The sequence below is a fragment of the Trachypithecus francoisi genome, unplaced genomic scaffold (genome assembly GCF_009764315.1).
Source record: "Trachypithecus francoisi isolate TF-2019V2 unplaced genomic scaffold, Tfra_2.0 Lachesis_group12, whole genome shotgun sequence".
NCBI classification, from domain to species: domain Eukaryota; kingdom Metazoa; phylum Chordata; class Mammalia; order Primates; family Cercopithecidae; genus Trachypithecus; species Trachypithecus francoisi.
In genome coordinates this window covers 105,825,618-105,843,240 of record NW_022681457.1, presented here as the reverse complement: position 1 = coordinate 105,843,240, position 17,623 = coordinate 105,825,618, and the positions used below count along the sequence as shown (strand labels likewise).

At 49.4% G+C, this 17,623-nt stretch overlaps 1 protein-coding gene across 1 annotated transcript in view; it reads right to left on the bottom strand.

The window, feature by feature from the left end:
- The window catches only part of UBR4 (ubiquitin protein ligase E3 component n-recognin 4), a 141,357-nt gene that overhangs the window by 5,786 nt on the left and 117,948 nt on the right, over window positions 1-17,623 (bottom strand). Inside the window, 11 exon segments of the mRNA XM_033228081.1 lie at window positions 1,701-1,925; window positions 5,136-5,330; window positions 6,768-6,893; window positions 7,294-7,436; window positions 8,435-8,548; window positions 9,372-9,590; window positions 13,650-13,749; window positions 14,144-14,317; window positions 14,774-14,964; window positions 16,033-16,152; window positions 16,689-16,796. Of these exon segments, the coding sequence (XP_033083972.1) occupies window positions 1,701-1,925; window positions 5,136-5,330; window positions 6,768-6,893; window positions 7,294-7,436; window positions 8,435-8,548; window positions 9,372-9,590; window positions 13,650-13,749; window positions 14,144-14,317; window positions 14,774-14,964; window positions 16,033-16,152; window positions 16,689-16,796 (1,715 nt within the window).

Sequence of the window (17,623 nt, the reverse complement as noted above, 5' to 3'; positions counted from 1 at the left end):
GCTAGTCTCCTAACTGAGAGCAAAACAGCTCCTGTGGGTTCCGATTTCACACCCGCCATGGAGAGACTGTGCCCAATAAATGGCAGCTCTTTTGCATGGATGCAGCATATGGATGCAGGCCAGCCAAGCCTGACTTCTCAACTTAGTATTCTCAAGATCTAACTTTTGATTTCCAGCAGCTAGTTAACTATTAATTCAGGCTCTTGGGAAATACTGGAAAGTGGTACGTTAGGAATGGGGGCAGGGGTTACCTAGGAATCTAACAAGACTTGCCCCTTCCCACTCTCCAGTGACAATTTGGTACAGGCCAGATTCAACAGTACAGCTCCAACCTAGTCTCTCTGGGGGGCATGAAGTGCCCACAGAGCAGAAATGCTTGATCAATTAGGGCTAATGGACATAAAGACACCGGGTGTGTCAATGAGGGCACACGCTATTTCCACTTGGCCTGTCTTTATCATGGCCCTAAAAGTTTCCCTCTGTTCCCTGGCTGGCCTACAAATGTGGACATGATCCCATGAATCCTGGGCTAAAGCAGTATCACAAAAATCACAAAACCGGGCCGGGCGCGGTGGCTCAAGCCTGTAATCCCAGCACTTTGGGAGGCCGAGACGGGCGGATCACGAGGTCAGGAGATCGAGACCATCCTGGCTAACATGGTGAAACCCCGTCTCTACTAAAAATACAAAAAACTAGCCGGGCGAGGTGGCGGGCGCCTGTAGTCCCAGCTACTTGGGAGGCTGAGGCAGGAGAATGGCGTGAACCCGGGAGGCGGAGCTTGCAGTGAGCCGAGATTGCGCCACTGCACTCCAGCCTGGGCGACAGAGCGAGACTCCGCCTTAAAAAAAAAAAAAAAAAAATCACAAAACCGATCTTCCAGAAATGAAGCAGAGACACATTTCACTCGAGGGACAGAAGCAAACTGCCAAACCCAAAGCCTGCTCTGTAGCTCCCCACGACAGGCAGAGACTGTGTGGGGCCACTGGCAGCCTGAGTGGTACCCATAGAGTCTCCCCAGCGCACAGCAATCCATGTGGGTCCTCAAAGAGATGCTGTGGTGGTTGTTTACAGCTGTTTCTCTCGAGACCATCAGACCCAAATCACAGCCCAAGGTCATAAATCAAAGACCACTTCCTTTCTGACACGCTCTTTCTTGGGAGGCGTCCACATGTATAGGAGAGTGGTCTAGAAGAAGAAAGGTTCACGGACTGTGGGACGCATAGGATAGGAATGTAACCAAGAAGAGAGAGTGAAGACGAGTTTTTAATTATTAGAAAATACCCCATGTGGCCACACTGAAACTTTCCTGGCTTATGCCAATGCCAGCAAGATTTGGAAAACCTGATTACTGTTCTTAGCCCTGGCAGCTCCGATCGTCTCATTGGTTGTATCACCCTGTGCCTGGCTGCCTTCCTCTCTAATTAATTTTCTTTTTTTTTTTTTTTTTTTTTTTTTTGAGACGGAGTCTTGCTCTGCCGCCCAGGCTGGAGTGCAGTGGCCAGATCTCAGCTCAAATGACCAGGCAACCTCCAGCTACCAGCTTTGACTCCTAACATGACAGACTGAGAAGGGAGAAGGGCTGGTGTCCACTGCCGCAGTCACAAAGCATGCCTCCACCTAGCACATGCGTACCGCTAAGCAGTTTTTCAAAACTGATTATGGGAAATAGTGAGCAGCAGCTTCCTGAAGCAGGTACTGACCTGGTGGCTCCACCTGGAGCCACTGCCCGGGCCTGCGAGGTCACCAGCAGCCTCCGCAAGATTTCCACACGTGTGGCTCTCCACTGCTCAGGGGACAGGATGTGAAGGGCCAGGACCGTGAAATAGTGGGGCCCGTCCACTTCAAAGGCACTCTCCACCCACTTCTCCTTGGGCTGTTCCAGAAAGCCTTGGAGGTTCTTCTCTTCTCGGGAAGTTGCTCGGGTTCTAGAAGAAAACGGGCACGATAAAATAAAAGCAGGGTAGAAGCAGGACCCGGCAGCAAGAGCAGGAAGAATTTGCTCAATTTGTCATTGCCTTGTGACATTTGCTGAACGTTTGGATGACTGAACACTCCTCACCCATCCTTGACTACTCCTCCCACTCCCTCTGACAATCCATGATCCATGCCCTTCTTCCCCTTCCGGGCCCTTCTTTGTAGCATCTTCCCTTCTTCCCTGGCCCCCGCTTCTAGCTCCCACCCCAGCTCTGACACAATTCCAATCAACTACTGGTTTCTGAGCACCATGTATCAGGGACATTCATAATCCCCCCAACATGGTACTGTGCTAGTAACTCCAGAGGCCCAGAGAAGTGACGTGACTTGCCCAGTCACCAAGCTAGTGAGTGGGGGCCAAAACATGAATCAAGATTCCCTAGCAGGTCCACAGCCTGACTCCCCCTTGCTCCACATAGTCTTGTTATGTTATGTTTACATGGTTTGCACTAAATTTGCATGTGGTTCCTTTCCTAGGCTCCCTCTTCCGGTTTGTCTTATGATCTAGGTCCTCCCGCCTTGGTGAGAACAGTCTCTCCCAGATGAGCGCGGCTTCTCGTCCTCACGTGTCCTAAGTTGCAATGATGATGATCACGATGACCACAGCAACCTCAGCGCCAGGCACTGCGCTAAGTGCGCTACAGGGATTATTTCACTGGGTATTCACAGGAACGCTGTGGGACAGGTGCCACCACTATCCCCATTTTAAAGAAACAGAAAACTGCAGTACGCAGGAGGTAAGGATTCTGCCAACGTCTCACACCGTGGAAAGAACTGGGCTCTGAAGCCAGGAAGCCTGTCCATCTTAACCCTACCTCCTTCTCCATGCTGAAGCTTTGACATTTGACGGAATCAGCACTGAGAGGTGACTTAGGTCCTTCCTGATGACATGCTTCTGGGTACACGCTCTCCTTGGAACCGGAATGGTGCTCTCATGCCATGAATGCTTGATGCCCTATCCTAACTCCATGGGGCACTGGTGGGGAGAGGTGGGGACAAACACAACACTAGAACCCAAGTTACCAGGTCTATAGTTGGCACTGGCACAGATGCTGGACTCTGGGGAAGCAGGAGGAGAGGGTGCAAGGACACCCTGCCTGCTTCTGCCGCCTGCAGATGGGCATGGATGGGTACACTCAACTTGATCTCCCAGCCCTGTAAGGAATCTGAGGCTTTCGGCTGCTGCAGGACCTGCTCAGGCCTGGTCCGGCTTACATTGGCCATGCTGTGACATACTTGCCTCCATATACATATATTCCACCAAAGGCACTCAGCCCCCCCCCGTGACCAAGCGCCCACCAATGTCAATTGGATAGCTGTCAATTGGGAAGCAGTCTGTGGCCAAGAAGCAAGGCCTCTCTGTGAAGCTTCTGGGTCAGCCTCGGGCTGACCAAAGTAACTGTGAGAGAGCAATTCCCTTTCCAATGAAGGGACTTGAGAATTACAAATGTCTGGCTTTTCAGAAATATACTGACACCTAGTTACCCAGGGCTCTGTCCAGGGCCCCAGGAACACTGAGAAGGAGCGACATTTGGACAGTGGGAAGGTCTGTGCTATCAGTGCTGCCGGGTACTGCTCCCGCCAGTCGAAGCAGTTCAGCAGATGATGTAATGCACCGATGTCAACCTGCCCCTGTGTGTTTTAACAATGAAGCCTGTGGTCTCGAGGTCAGCCTTTTATCTCACAAGGAAACGGGAGGGAAGGAAAAAATAACATTGTTGAAGAGAAAGAACCAGAAAAGACAAGAGACGACTGTCCTGTTGCCTAAACTGTGCTGCAGCTACCCGGGGTGAGCTGTACACAACCTTTCAACAGGGAACTGTAAGCCTCTTGCTAGAAGATGGGGCCTACAAGCATGAAACAGTGAATTAAATGGAAGAGCTAAAGGACAGTCAATCTCCTAATTTTTTTTTCTTTGAGACATGGTCTTGCTCTGTCGCACAGGCTGGAGTGCGGTGGTGTGATCGCGACTCACTTCAGCCTCAACCTACTTGGCTCAAGCCATTCTCTCGCCTCAGCCTCCCGAATAGCTGGGACTACAGGTGTGTGTCTGGCTAATTTAAAACAATTTGTTTTTTAACAAGACAGAGTCTTACTATGTTGCCTAGGCTGGGCTTAGCACCTCGGCCTCCCAAAGTGCTGGGATGACAGGCGTGAGCCACCGTGCCTGACCTAAGTGCTTTTTTAAAATTATATTTCCAGGTACCAACCTAACTGTCCCATAATGTGCATATGGATAAAACTACCAATCTCTTTTTCTTCCTGGCTGCCTTCCTTGTCGGTTGACTTTCCCAGACAATCTTGAATATTCCCTTTCCCTTCACACTTGCCAGAAGCATTACCCAGTGTAGAGAAAACAGGGATAACAAATCCAGTTTTCCATTTATGAACTGGGTCCTTAGCTTTGCTGCATCCCCTTGATGGGAAACCCATCACCTGTAATAAACCATATGCCAGGCCGGGAGCGGTGGCTCAAGCCTGTAATCCCAGCGCTTTGGGAGGCCGAGACGGGCGGATCACGAGGTCAGGAGATCAGACCATCCTGGCTAACACGGTGAAACCCGTCTCTACTAAAAATACAAAAACGAGCCGGGCGAGGTGGCGGGCGCCTGTAGTCCCAGCTACTCCGGAGGCTGAGGCAGGAGAATGGCGAAAACCCGGGAGGCGGAGCTTGCAGTGAGCTGAGATCTGGCCACTGCACTCCAGTCCGGGCGACAGAGCGAGACTCCACCTCAAAAAAAAAAAAAACCATATGCCCTTGACTAATGATGTGGGCGCAGCTCTGACCTGTGGCCTCCCCCTATTCAAGAGAACAGTCTGGAAAGAAGAAGTAACAGTTGCATCGAAGTAGAGGCTTCAGTGGCCTGACTTTTCCCATTTTCTGCTCCCCTATGAGCTGTAGGTCAGTCCAAGGATGTGGTCTTTGGGCTGCCCATAGTGGAAGACAGGGCAGTTTGGGGGAAGGAAGTTCCCTTTATTGCTTTTTCTATGTGGCCCTAAAAGAACGCAGATGAGGATCCCCACCTCGGCAAAAAGGCTGCCTCAGGCCAGACACTTGCTCTGGAACTAGCAAGAAAGGCTATGAAAAAGCTGAGGGATCTTGGGCACAGGGATGCAGGGTAGGTGTGCAAGATGCCGCCCCTGGGACACAGGGTACTGACGTGTTCAGGACGTAAAGCACAGTGTGAATGATGTACGGGATCAGGTGGATGTTGCTCTCCCGGCCGCCCCCGCCAGTGTCTGCGCTGAACGACTGCTCCATGGCAAAGCGCAGGAAGAGTAGTTTGATGTCGTGGATGTTGAGCTGGTACGTGGGCTCCCGCTGGCCTGTGCATTCCTGGAGGTAAGTGTTGTGTCTAGAGGGGAAGCAGAACAAACAATGAAATGGAAGTGAGTTCCTGGTGAAAACGCAGTTTGGGAGACAGAGCCTCCTTCCAATACTCCCGGGCCTGACAGCTGCAAAGGTTTGCAAATGGAGACAGGAACAAAAGGGAAAGTTGAGGCCAAGGCTGGGGCCAGCAGGATGACAAGGCCATAGGACGTTTTCATTTCTGCAGTGACTGAATGTGACACTCTCCAAGTTTTGATGAGAGCCCACCACTCCTGGGGGCCCATTTCTTAATGGACCAATGTTGTAGGACATACTGTGGCCGCAAATGAAGAACACTTTGGAGGAAGAAATGTAGAACTCATCCATTCTGACTGACAAAGTGATCTGTCCAGAAGAATGAGCTCTTCAATCTCCAAACAAAGGCATTTTTTTTCCCCCTATGTCAATACACGTTCCCATCCATCTGGGCTGTGCCTCTTAGTAACTGGGTGACCTCGAGCAAGTTGCTCAAACTCTACATCTCATCTGTACAATGTATACAAGAATACATGCCTGGCCGGGCACAGGGGCTCATACCTGTCATCACAGCACTTTGAGAGGCCGAGGCAGGTGGATCACCTGAGGTCAGGAGTTCGAGACCAGCCTGGCCAACATGGTAACACCCTGTCTCTACTAAAAACACAAAAATTAGCTGGGTGTGGTGGCAGGCACCTGTAATTCCAGCTAATTGGGAGGCTGAGGCAGGAGAATCCTTTTAACCTGGGAGGCGGAGGCTGCAGTGAGCCGAGATCACGCCATTGCACTCCAGCCTCGGTGATAAGAGCAAAACTCTGTCTCAAAACAAAAGAATACAGGTTAAGCATTTCAACATGCTGCCCGCTATCACTGTCAGCTGCCTGTTTTTTTGACAGGCATGGTTTTATCCCTGAGCTTTAAAACAGGACTTGGGGTGGGGCACCACTCCACAAGGCATCAGCAAGACATGAGGACCTCACAGATGCTTTAGCTATTCTTATCTGAGTTTTCAGGACCAGGGAGGCCTTCTAAGGAGCCCAACATCCCCTCTGCCACTAAGCCTCTTTCATTATTTAAACCTCAGAGCCACACGCTGTAGAAGTGAACTCAGAAATTCTGGCCTCAAGGACCAAGTCAGGGTCCCACATCTTATGTCGTAAGATCAGCAAAGGCGTAGTGAAGACCCAGAAATTTCATCTGGTGCCCAGTAAGCTGAGGGTGCTGGTTCCTCCCACCCTGTGGCAGGCTATGACAGGTCACCCCTTGAGTAAGCTTCCATCCCCCACCCTGTCTGCTCTGGACAGTTCCCCAGTCACCAAACAGACAGACATGGATTCCCAAGGAAGGTAACAGGAAATGGTGTCACCAAGGATTGGGTTGATAGCAGGTCTTGTCCCATCCCCTGCAAATCCCCTCCATCCCACCATGAAACATACTCAATACTCACCTTGCCAAGCAAGTGGCAAAAGCTGATTCAGGGACGTGAGGCCCCCAGACTGGAAGGAGCCCATTGCACTTGGTGTTGGCATTCTGCAGGGCGGCACTTTCCCACTCTTCCCGGCCTCGAGCCAACCTGGATAGGGAGGACGGCAGGGACAAGCGACTGCTGGAATTAAGGTGGCAACCAGGCACCTGGGCAGGGGCGGGGGTGGGGGCGTGCCAACACTAAGAAGTCACTCAGCCCAGGCTCCTGACCCTGCGAAGAGAATTTGCCATTTGCAGCCTCAATGTGGTACATGCTGGCTTTGCTGACTCAGGTAGGCAGGGCTGCTCTCACCAGCCTTTGGCCCAGGCCAAAGCATATTTTCCTGTCATTCAAACAACTGCTTGGGGACCTATATGGTGTCAGGCAGAACACCCTACTCCCCAGACCCTAAGGAGCAGGTTTAAAGCCACGAGGATGGCAGTCCCACCCACTCCAGGCCCACAGGCAGGCCTACTGAAGGAGCCTTCCCGCAAGAGCCACGGCCTACCTGACAGCAGCCAGGTGGCAGTCGTAGTGCACAATGTTGAAGTGGGACACGGTGCTGTAGCCCTGCTGTTTCCGGGGCTTATTCTCCATCTCCTCCAAGGCTACCCGCTTCGTGAAGGTATAAATGCCCAGGACCTTCGTGGGCTGCAAAGATGACAACATAAGGAGAGGACAGGAGAAACTCCAAGTCAGGCTCAGGGGAAGCAGAGCAGACGGGAACTGTCGCCCTTCTTGGACAATGCCTTGGGGTTCATGTAGCTCTCACTAGGGAAGTTCAGAAGAGCAGATGAGGCCAGTTCCTCAGTCTGTTGGTGAAGCACTTGGCTGGGCGCAGCCCTAGTGAAATGAGGATTATGGGAGCAACCAGTAAGAAGGGGATGCGGTGCAGATGTAGAGGCAGACACATTAGCAAGCCTCGGCCATCTTTCTTTACTTTGTGCTTCATCTGTCTGAAAATGCAGAAGTGACTTCTCGATATTCCCTTGCTTTTCAAAACCTGCCAGGTAGCTCTGAGGAACCTGCATTATACAGAACTAACAAGCCCTGTGGCTCAGGCACCTGCCCTTCCACAGCCTTTGTTCTAAACAGTAAGTTCAAGCTGGAGAGAAGAGGCCACCTTTGAGCCTTCAGGAGAGCCAGCAGGTCACTGGCTGCTCTGCTCCTTTCAGGTGGAATCTAGTTTGGATAAGCCAAGAAAGTTCTGATTTTCTCCCCAGTTATTCTGAATGGAGGCAGCATGGTGTGTTTTAAAAAGCCCAGGTCTGGAGTCTGAGAAGCCTAGGCTGGAATTCTGGCTCTGCCATGTGACCTTTGTTTGCTTAACCACAAGTTGAGACTTTTTACAGGTTTAAGTAAAATTATCCAGTTTACACAAAGTTCTGAGCATGAGGCCTCACATACAGGAAGAATCGGATCAGTAGCATTTGTCATGATGACGATGATAAAGATAACAAAGTCTAAAGTTCGGATGAGTTTGCCTTCCTGCCTCTAAAGAGGACAGCTGGTCCTTTTGTTAATCTCCTAAGATGCAGGCCTTGACCTTGCCTAGCTAAGAACAAAATGGCCTGGAGAGGAGGGGGACGCTACCTAGAACAAGGGGCCAGGCTGGGCCCTCAGGACTGACCGCAGCCCAGCAGCCGTACCTGGAACTTATATCCCTCCCTGCAGATGCAGCACGTGAGGCCGGGCTCCTCGATCAGCTCTTCCATCTGCTTCAGGAGTGCCGTCTTGGTCACGACCTGGCCCTTTTCATTTGTCTGTAGGGGAACCCCAGCGGCATGTCAAGGGGGATTTCCATACACCCTCCCCCACCCTAGCTTGGGGATACTGAGGAACAGAGCTAACCTTCTACCTCCACTAAAAGGACAGGTGCATGAGAAGAAAGCCCTTGAGCTCTCTTCCAAGGAGGATAAAGACCCAGGCCCTTCTGCTATTCTCTCTTCCTACAGGAGCCACTGGTGCAAAGGAAATCACCCAGCTGGAGCCCTGGCAAGGTGCCACCTGCCATCAGAAAAGCCCCCTTTCTTCATGCCAGCATCTTTGTGCCAGCAATGCCAAGTCTCAGCTTCCAAGGGCTGTCGCACTGATTCAGTCACTGCTCCCACGTGAGCTTTTCAACTGCTGACACTCAAGTCTGTGCTTTGGAGAAGGAGCTTGTAGGACTCTGCTTCCTCCAAGGTGGGACAGTTAGAAGAGCACAGAGCCCTTTGTGTCAACCACTTATTAGTGATGTGCCTTGGCCTATTTACTTCACTCTCAGTCTCAGTTACTTTATCTGGAAAATGGGTATAACAGTATCTACCTCCTAGAACAACTTGAGGGCTTAAATGAGTCCTCAATAAACAATGGCTCTTATCACCGGTTTACTGTTTTGGTAAACTTCGTAAGTCACTTACTCCGAGTCTCATCTGTATGATAGAACAATAGTAGTCTCACCTCTGAGAGGGCCGACCACACCTAGTTCCTTCCTCCTCCTCTGTCCAGCCTTCTCTTTCCCCATGGCCAACCCCAGGGCTGTCCCATGGCCACCTCCTCACCAAAGTGTGGGCAGAAAATGGGGACTCTGGGAGGTAGCTTTACCGTCATGCCCAGGGTGCCCAGGGCCTTCTGCCTCATCGCCATGGCCATGCGCTTCTTCTCTGCCCGGGTCTCCCTGCGGGCTGCGTCAATCTTCTTGTTTACATCAGGGTGTTCCCGCAGGGCTTCCAGCAGGTTCTCTGCCAGGGTCCCAATGCCCTCATCACTGGACACCTGCTCCAGCTTATGTAGGTTCGGGATGGAGTCAGTTCCAATCAGAACCTGCCAATAAGAGACCAGAGAGACTCATGCCTCCAATTACGTAGACAAACCTTCTTCCCGGGAGCTTAAAGGTTTAGAAACTCAACCACTGTGCACGATCTCATGTCACCTGCTCAGCTGCAATCAGGTCCTTCGATTCCACACTTTGACAGACAGACAAATGGAAGAGGGTTTGGCTCTGCCACTGCCTCTGACCAGTTCCTATGCTCTAAGCTCAGTATTTCCATCTATAAAATGGGGATAATGCAAGAGTTGCTGTGATGACTGAAAACTAGATAACATATGCAAAGCATCCATCACAGAGGATGTGGAAAGGGGTCAGGAGAAGATTCCCTTATTCTGGTAAGACATGCAGCAGCACCTGACGAGTCCTAAGTGGTGAACTCACCAGCCAGAGCAGGCGCTGGACGTTCTCATAAGGACCTGCCTAAGTTCTCCACCTGGGAGCCCCTGGGTCCACGAAACCTAGGAGCACAGTTTTCTCAGGCTAGGGATACTAGAGGTGCAATGACTACAAGCAGGTATGGACATTAAAAACTTAAACCACAAAAAAGATATTAACAAGAAACCTCTGTGCCTGAAAAAGCTGGAAGTCACTACATACAGGACCACGTAATAAACAGGGGTGGAGAACATCAGAAGGCTAAAGGCAGGTGTAGTTGGAAAAAGCGCTCCAGGCGAGCTCACTGAGAAATAGCACCACATCCCTGAAATCCTCACCACCCTGTCACAAGTGACTTGACAGCAATTACTACATATGAGACAATAGGCTGAAAACAACACAGCCAGTAGATCACTCAGCAGCTCATAAATCTGTTCTCACAGTAAATCTGCTTCCAGTTTGTGTCTCAGCAAAATTACCTATTCCCTCATGTCTCATGCTCCTAAATGCTAAGGCCATATTTCAACTCGTACTGAGCTTTTCCAGATTTCCCAAACTCAACATTCTGGCTGTTTACTGTGTGTGCATGCTTCCACATGTGCTTTTGGTGCTGGGAAAACAAAGACCTTGCCCTCATTTAACTTACATTCTAGTTATTCATAGGACAGACCATACACTCATAGCATAGTCTAATGAACTCCCCTCCACCTTACTTGCGAACCTCCGACCTTCTCCATCTCAGTGGCACCACCATTCACCTCATCACTCAGTCCAGAAACTGAGCAGGGTTCTTTTTTTTTTGAGACGGAGTCTCGCTCTGTCGCCCAGGCTGGAGTGCAGTGGCACAATCTCGGCTCACTGCAAGCTCCGCCTCCCGGGTTCACGCCATTCTCCTGCCTCAGCCTCCTGAGTAGCTGGGACTACAGGCACCACCAACGCGCCCAGCTAATCTTTGTATTTTTAATAGAGACGGGGTTTCACCATGTTAGGCAGGATGGTCTCGATCTCCGAGCAGGGTTCTTGATTCATCCAGCTTCTTCACTTCTCATGTTCAGTCACTCTCCAAATCCCATTTATTCTTCCTCCCAGCTCAATCTCTGTTGAATCTATCCATGAGCTAGTTCAGGCCACCATTTCTTTCACTTCAATTACAATAAAAGCCTGTCAACTGTTCTTCCTACCTCCAGTCTGACCGCCTTTGAATTCAGTCTCTAAAATACGGCCGGGGCACTGCCCTCAAGAGAAAACCCATACTCCTCTTCCGGGAGAAAGAACACACCTTGCCCCTGCTCGGGTCTCCATCCGCAGCTCTCGCCATGCCTCACCTCCCACTGCAGCTGCTTTCAATTCTTGGAAGGCTTTAAGCTCTCTTTGGCCTCTGAGCCTTTGTAGGTGCCATGCCCTCTACTTAACACTCCTCTTTCCTTAGGCCCCAGCCCCTTCCACACTGCATCTATGTCACTGTTTAGTCATTACTCTGTATTTGGCTGTATCTTCCACCAGACAGTAAGCTCCCAACAGGCACAGATGGTGACTGTCTCCTCAGTCTAACACAGGACCAGCTACACAATATGTGTTGAAAGAAAAATGAATGGCCATAGCATAAATGCCAAGTATCTAACTAGATAAAGCCTTATTCTAAAGAAAGTAATTTAATTTGGTAACTAAGAATAAGCCTGGAAGGCCAGGTACAATGGCTCGCGCCTGTAATCCCAGCACTTTGGGAGGCTGAGGCGAGTGGATCACCTGAGGTCAGGAGTTGGAGACTAGCCTGGCCAACATGGTGAAACCCCATCTCTACTAAAAATACAAAAAATTGGCCAGGTATGGTGGCAGGTGCCTGTAGTCCTAGCTACTGGGGAGGCTGAGACAGGAGAATCGCTTGAACCTGGGAGGCGGAGGTTGCAGTGAGCCAAGATCGTGCCACTGCACTCCAGCCTGGGTGACAACAGCAAAACCCCATCTCAAGAAAAAAAAAAGAAGAAGAAGCAGCAGCAGCAGCCTGGAAATCTGCTGACTTTGAGTTCCAAACTCATTGTGTTGCCTTTGGCGAAATCACAACTGTGTTCCTCGATTTATCCATATACAAAATAGAGATGTTACAAGGATATGGAAAACAATACATGTGGAATTCCTATGCAGAAAAAGTATCTCCACAAATATATACTAATTATGACTCCACTGAGTCGAACAAAAGTTTAGAAAAGGAATTTCAGTGAGACACAGTGAAGAAACTTTCCTGTACTCAAGTTGCCATGTTTTTGGAATGAGTTACCAGAACAGATTACCAAATGAGACAGTGGAACTATTTTCAATGCAGAACACCACAAATAGAAAAAAATGCAATGCTGAGGACTCTCAAAAGTCAACATTAAAAAACAAACAATCCAGTTATAAATTGGGCAAAAGACATGAACAGACATCTCACTGAAGATAAATAGGGCACATGAAAAGACATTCAACATCATGAACCACTAGGAAAACATGGAACCAGACGGAATCACTGCACATCTACCAAACAGCTCAAACTAAAAATAGTCACCAAATGCTGGCTAAGATGCAGAGAAACTGGAGCAGCCATACATTTTCAGGGAAATGTAAAATGCGGTAGCTACTCTAGAGAACAGTTTGGCAGCTTCTTATAAACAAAATACTTAACTACTATACAACCCAGTAACTGCACTCTTCGGCATTTATTCTAGAAAAATGAAAACTTATATTCACACAAAAACCTGCACACAAGTGTTCATGGCAGCTTTATAAATAACAGCCAAAAACTGGCAACAATTCAGGTGTCCTTTAATGGGTAAACAGTTAAACAAACCTGGATGAACCTCCAGAAAATCATGCTGAGAAAAAAAAGAGACAATCCTAAAAGGTTACATACTGTACAACTGCATTTCTACAACATTCTTGAAATTACAAAGTTACAGAAATGAAGAACAGATTGGTGGGTGCCAGGGACTTGTGGCAGGGGAGTCGGGGAAGACGGATGTGGCTACGAAAGGCCAAGAAGAGGGACCCTTGTGCTGATGAACTGCCCTGCATCCTGACGGCACTGATGTCTACATCCTGACTGTGGTGTGTGTTCCGGTTCCACATGTTACCATTGGGGGAGAGTGGGAAAAGGACCCATACGATTTCTCTATATTGTTTCTTAACAACTGCATGTGAATTTATAATAATCTCCAAATTAAAACTTCAATTTAAAAAAAAAACCCAGCCCTGGCCATCTATCCAGGGCATCAGGATAGGATTTGTGAAAGGTTAACGCTCAGCCCTGTGGGGAGAAATCAGGAATGATCTGTGGAGTGGAATGGGTGGGCCTAAGAACAAGGTGTTCAGCTGCTTGAGGCAGAGAAAATAGAGGTGATGGTAATATAAGTGTCCTAGTGACTGTGGCCAGACACTCAAGTGTTTTACTCTCTGGTCAGCCAATCCCTCACAGTTCAACAGCTGCACAGCTGACCCATTAGACAGCGAAGCCCCACTTAAGAATGAGTAAATCACAAATACAGCTTACTTGTCTCAGCACACAGAGAGATGAAGCAGATGACTTCTGAGGCTCACTTCTACTCTAGGAGTCTCATATATTAGGGTAAGTCACGTCTCAAGGTGAACTAGGGTGGTTATACTTGCACACCTGTACCCTCACACTACCTGTCCTGGCTACCCACCTGGGTGGCAGGGTGCTGCATGGCCAGGCCCCGAAGCAGCCTCAGGATAAACGGCAAGGCTGGGCGAGACAAAAACTTTTTCCAGATGTCAGCATCCAAACTGCAAAGCAAAGGAAGCCTTATCAGCAGGTCAGGGAAGCAAAGGCTACCTAGAAACCAGTTGACGACTCTGGCTTGTTTAAACCCCCAGAGAGTGTTTAATCGTGACCCTCTCCGAGTGTCATGAAGAATCACACAGAACCACCCAGCTCAGCTGAAGAGCCAGAAAGAAGTGAGTACTCTAAGTAGAAACCAAAAAGTTGCCATCCTTTACCCGTAAGCCCCAAGGACTCTGCAGTGGTTGAATGGTCACCCACATAGTTTCCAGAAGGGGTTGGGAGGCCTCAAGGAGGGCAAGGAGCATACGTGAAGCTTTACACCAAGATGCTGATGGAGAAGGAAAAGGAAAGGGCAAAGGGGAGGCAAAGCAGCTCTGCTGCAGGAGGGCTTCATACTTCTTGGCGCTAGGGATGTGCTTTTTCATGTAGTCAAGTGCATTCTGGGTGATCCCCTTCTGGAGAATCAGATCCTTCAGCTGGTGCCCATTGCTGTTGTTCTTGATGCCAGCAGCTATTTTACAGAAGCAGTCCAGGAAGACTTTATCATCACCACTGTGATCTTCATCATACCTAGGAGAAAAGAACAAAGAGTTTGAGGGTATGAAAGGCAGGACAAAACCCAATCATGTCACCCTCTTGGTTAACAACTGTCAACAGCCCAGAGAAGATCAAGGCTAAGTTCCCTAATGTGACACAAAGACCTATCTGCCCTGGCTCCTGCGACTCTCCCTGTTACCTGCTATATCTCCCACACTCACAGCTTTCTCTTGCACTCACATAGACGCACACGTGGCTCCATCTCATCATATTCCTATCTCACCAACCACTTTGCCTTCTCTGCCTAGCCAATTGCTACTCTAATATAGTACTAACTATTCACTTCCCAACTAGACTGAGCTCCTTAAAAGCCAGAACAAGGACACAAAAATCTAATAGAAATTCAGGGGATTCTTCCTCATCTCACAGACCTAGTTCAGGGTTTTAGTGGAGACTCTCACTTCACTATATGAAATCCAAGTAACATACTTATCGAAGTTGCAGTACGGTTTGAATCGCTCCACCAAGATCTGCATTTTCTCCACCTCTCCAAAGGAAAGGTACGGGATGATGCGAAGCAGGCCCTGGAGCACACTGGGGTTGGAGCGAACAAAGGTGCTGTTGATCTGGTCCAAGAGCATCACCAGCTGATCCTTGTCACCTGTCAGGAGGAGGTTGCCCTGCAATAGAAGAGGGTGGACGTGCCATTAATCCAGTCAGGACTGTGGCTGCAGCCAACATCTGAGCCCTAACAGTCAGCATTTCCATCAGAGTCATCAGGAGTACCCCTAGAAGAACTGTGTCTCGGCACTTCTTGGGGAATAACAAACAGTTTCACTTGAGAAATTCGTTCCTAAATTTCCGAGACAGGCCTGTTAATAGTCTCAGGTGGTCAAAATATACCAATACAATTTTCCCTTCCTATAAGAGAATGCAGGCTGCTGGACATTCACTTGGTCATAGCTCTAGCCAAATCATTAGCACCAATAAGAATGGAGGAAAATACAGGTGTAATAGGTGGAGAGAGGCCGGGCGCGGTGGCTCAAGCCTGTAATCCCAGCACTTTGGGAGGCCGAGACGGGCGGATCACGAGGTCAGGAGATCGAGACCATCCTGGCTAACACGGTGAAACCCCGTCTCTACTAAAAAAATACAAAAAACTAGCCGGGCGCGTTGGCAGGCGCCTGTAGTCCCAGCTACTTGGGAGGCTGAGGCAGGAGAATGGCGGGAACCCGGGAGGCGGAGCTTGCAGTGAGCTGAGATCCGGCCACTGCACTCCAGCCTGGGCGACAGAGCGAGACTCCGTCTCAAAAAAAAAAAAAAATAGGTGGAGAGAAATTCTGGGAGTTGGAGACCCGGGTTCTAGGCCTGATTCCACCAGTAACCAACTATGTACCACAGCTGAGGAAATGCCAAGTTCAGGGAAATGAAGTGGGCTGTTCAATTCCTCAATTATGAAATGAAAGGTTGGACTAAAGCCCCTGCCTATCAACGGGGACATGCCACGATTCCATTAATGAGCAGCTTTCGAGTAAAAGACTATCCTTAGCAATTGTGCTTGCTCTGAATCCAAAGATTTCACATTTTAATACAATTATGTCATCATTAGTTGAGTCCTGACATTCCAAAGCTTAAGCAGGATCCGCCATCCTCAAGTAGGCTAAGCCAGACACTAACAGGCCTGTTGTGGGCAATGAGACAGTGCAGGCTCTCAGTGCCTGCAGACGGAGGGGCTGGGCCTCACTCACCTTGTCCTCACTCAGGGGCTCAGCATTGGACTCATCTAGAATGATCTCCATGATGCTAAGCACCTGCTCAGCCACAGCTGCGCCCCCACTGTCCTTGCTTTCTTGTTCAGCTACAAGGGCCTGTAGGAGAAGGAGACCCAGTCACTCCCAGAATAAGACCACAGCCACTTACCACTGATAACTGCTCTCAAGGATGCCCTCATGGCCTTATTCCCCAGAAACCATGTGTGTATGACCATGTATATGAATGTGCGTGTATATGCATCTTCTGAGAGGGAGACAAGCATGTGAGCTTTTGATGGCAGGGAAAACATGAAGTTCCAGATCTCCTTCTTTGTTGCCCCAAGGAGAGGGGCACTTCTTTCCCATTGGTGTGTAGTCTAGACTGCTTAAGGGACTGCCTTCCTCTTATCTCTGATCTGAACTCAGGAAAGGAGCGAGGCAGCTCTTGGGTGCCATGGCAGCAGCATGGGGGCAGGGGGTGAGCCAGCCAGAGAAGGGCAGCTGAATGACCCAAGCCTCTGCACCAGTCAGTCAGAGAGACGAAGGGCTTGAAGAGGCCGTGAGTCCATTTCATCTGAGCCCAGAACTGAGATGTCTTTCGCACCCAGACTTCCAAGGCCCACACTTCTTCACCTGCAGCCCATGCTCCTTACCAGGTTTAGGGTCCCCAGCATGACGTTCAAGGTGTTCATTTCCAGTTTGACCAGTTGCTGCCGGTTGACTTTCACCTTCACACAGTAACTGAACAATTTCAGTAGCACCTGACAAGAAAAGCCAGTCAAAACCCATGAGGCCACATGAGAGTGTAGGACGTGGGGGCCAGTAGGAAAGGGATGTCTAAGCAGGGTCTACACCATCAGCAGGGGCTTCTCCTGAAATGAAGAGGACAGGAGGGAGAAGTGGCCCCTCAGGGGACACAGTGAGATGGCTGCGCTCTCACATTAGGCTGGTATTCTAAATAGCAGTTGTTTCCAGAGGTAGCTCCATTGGCTGGATATATCTCTACCATCTCTAATACAACAGCAGTGACACCAGTTCCTAATGGAAGAGGTGATGTTCTGTTTGTTGTCTTGGGGGAAATCCCAGCAACAATCCAGACCCTAAATTAAGAGTAAAGAGAATGATCCCAAAGCTCGTGGCCTGTGAGAGCTCAGAACCACACAGGTCATTTAAAACAAAGGCACAATAATAACAATACTATATATTCTCATAAACCCTGGGGGAGTGGGGGGGGTTAGTGAAAATAACAGTATAATATTTGTGGTGCCTCTCTGGAATGCTCTAATCCTTGCTAAGGAGATTAGTTGGATGAATACCCAAATAAAACCCTATAATGCAAGAAATGAGTTACATTATAAAATCCATTTTAAAAACAACCACTATGATAATGGTTAACACAAGTGCAGTTATTTGGGGAAAGACGGTCAGATGCTGGCTCTATAAAGAGGTATCGGAGAAGGGAAGTGGGCCAGCAGGACGGGAAGAGGCATGCCTAAGAATGTAGTGCTAACTGCCAAGTCCTTCACTGGCTTGCACTGCTCCATGGCACCACGCTGCCCTCTAGGGTAAAATGACACAGTGGCCATAG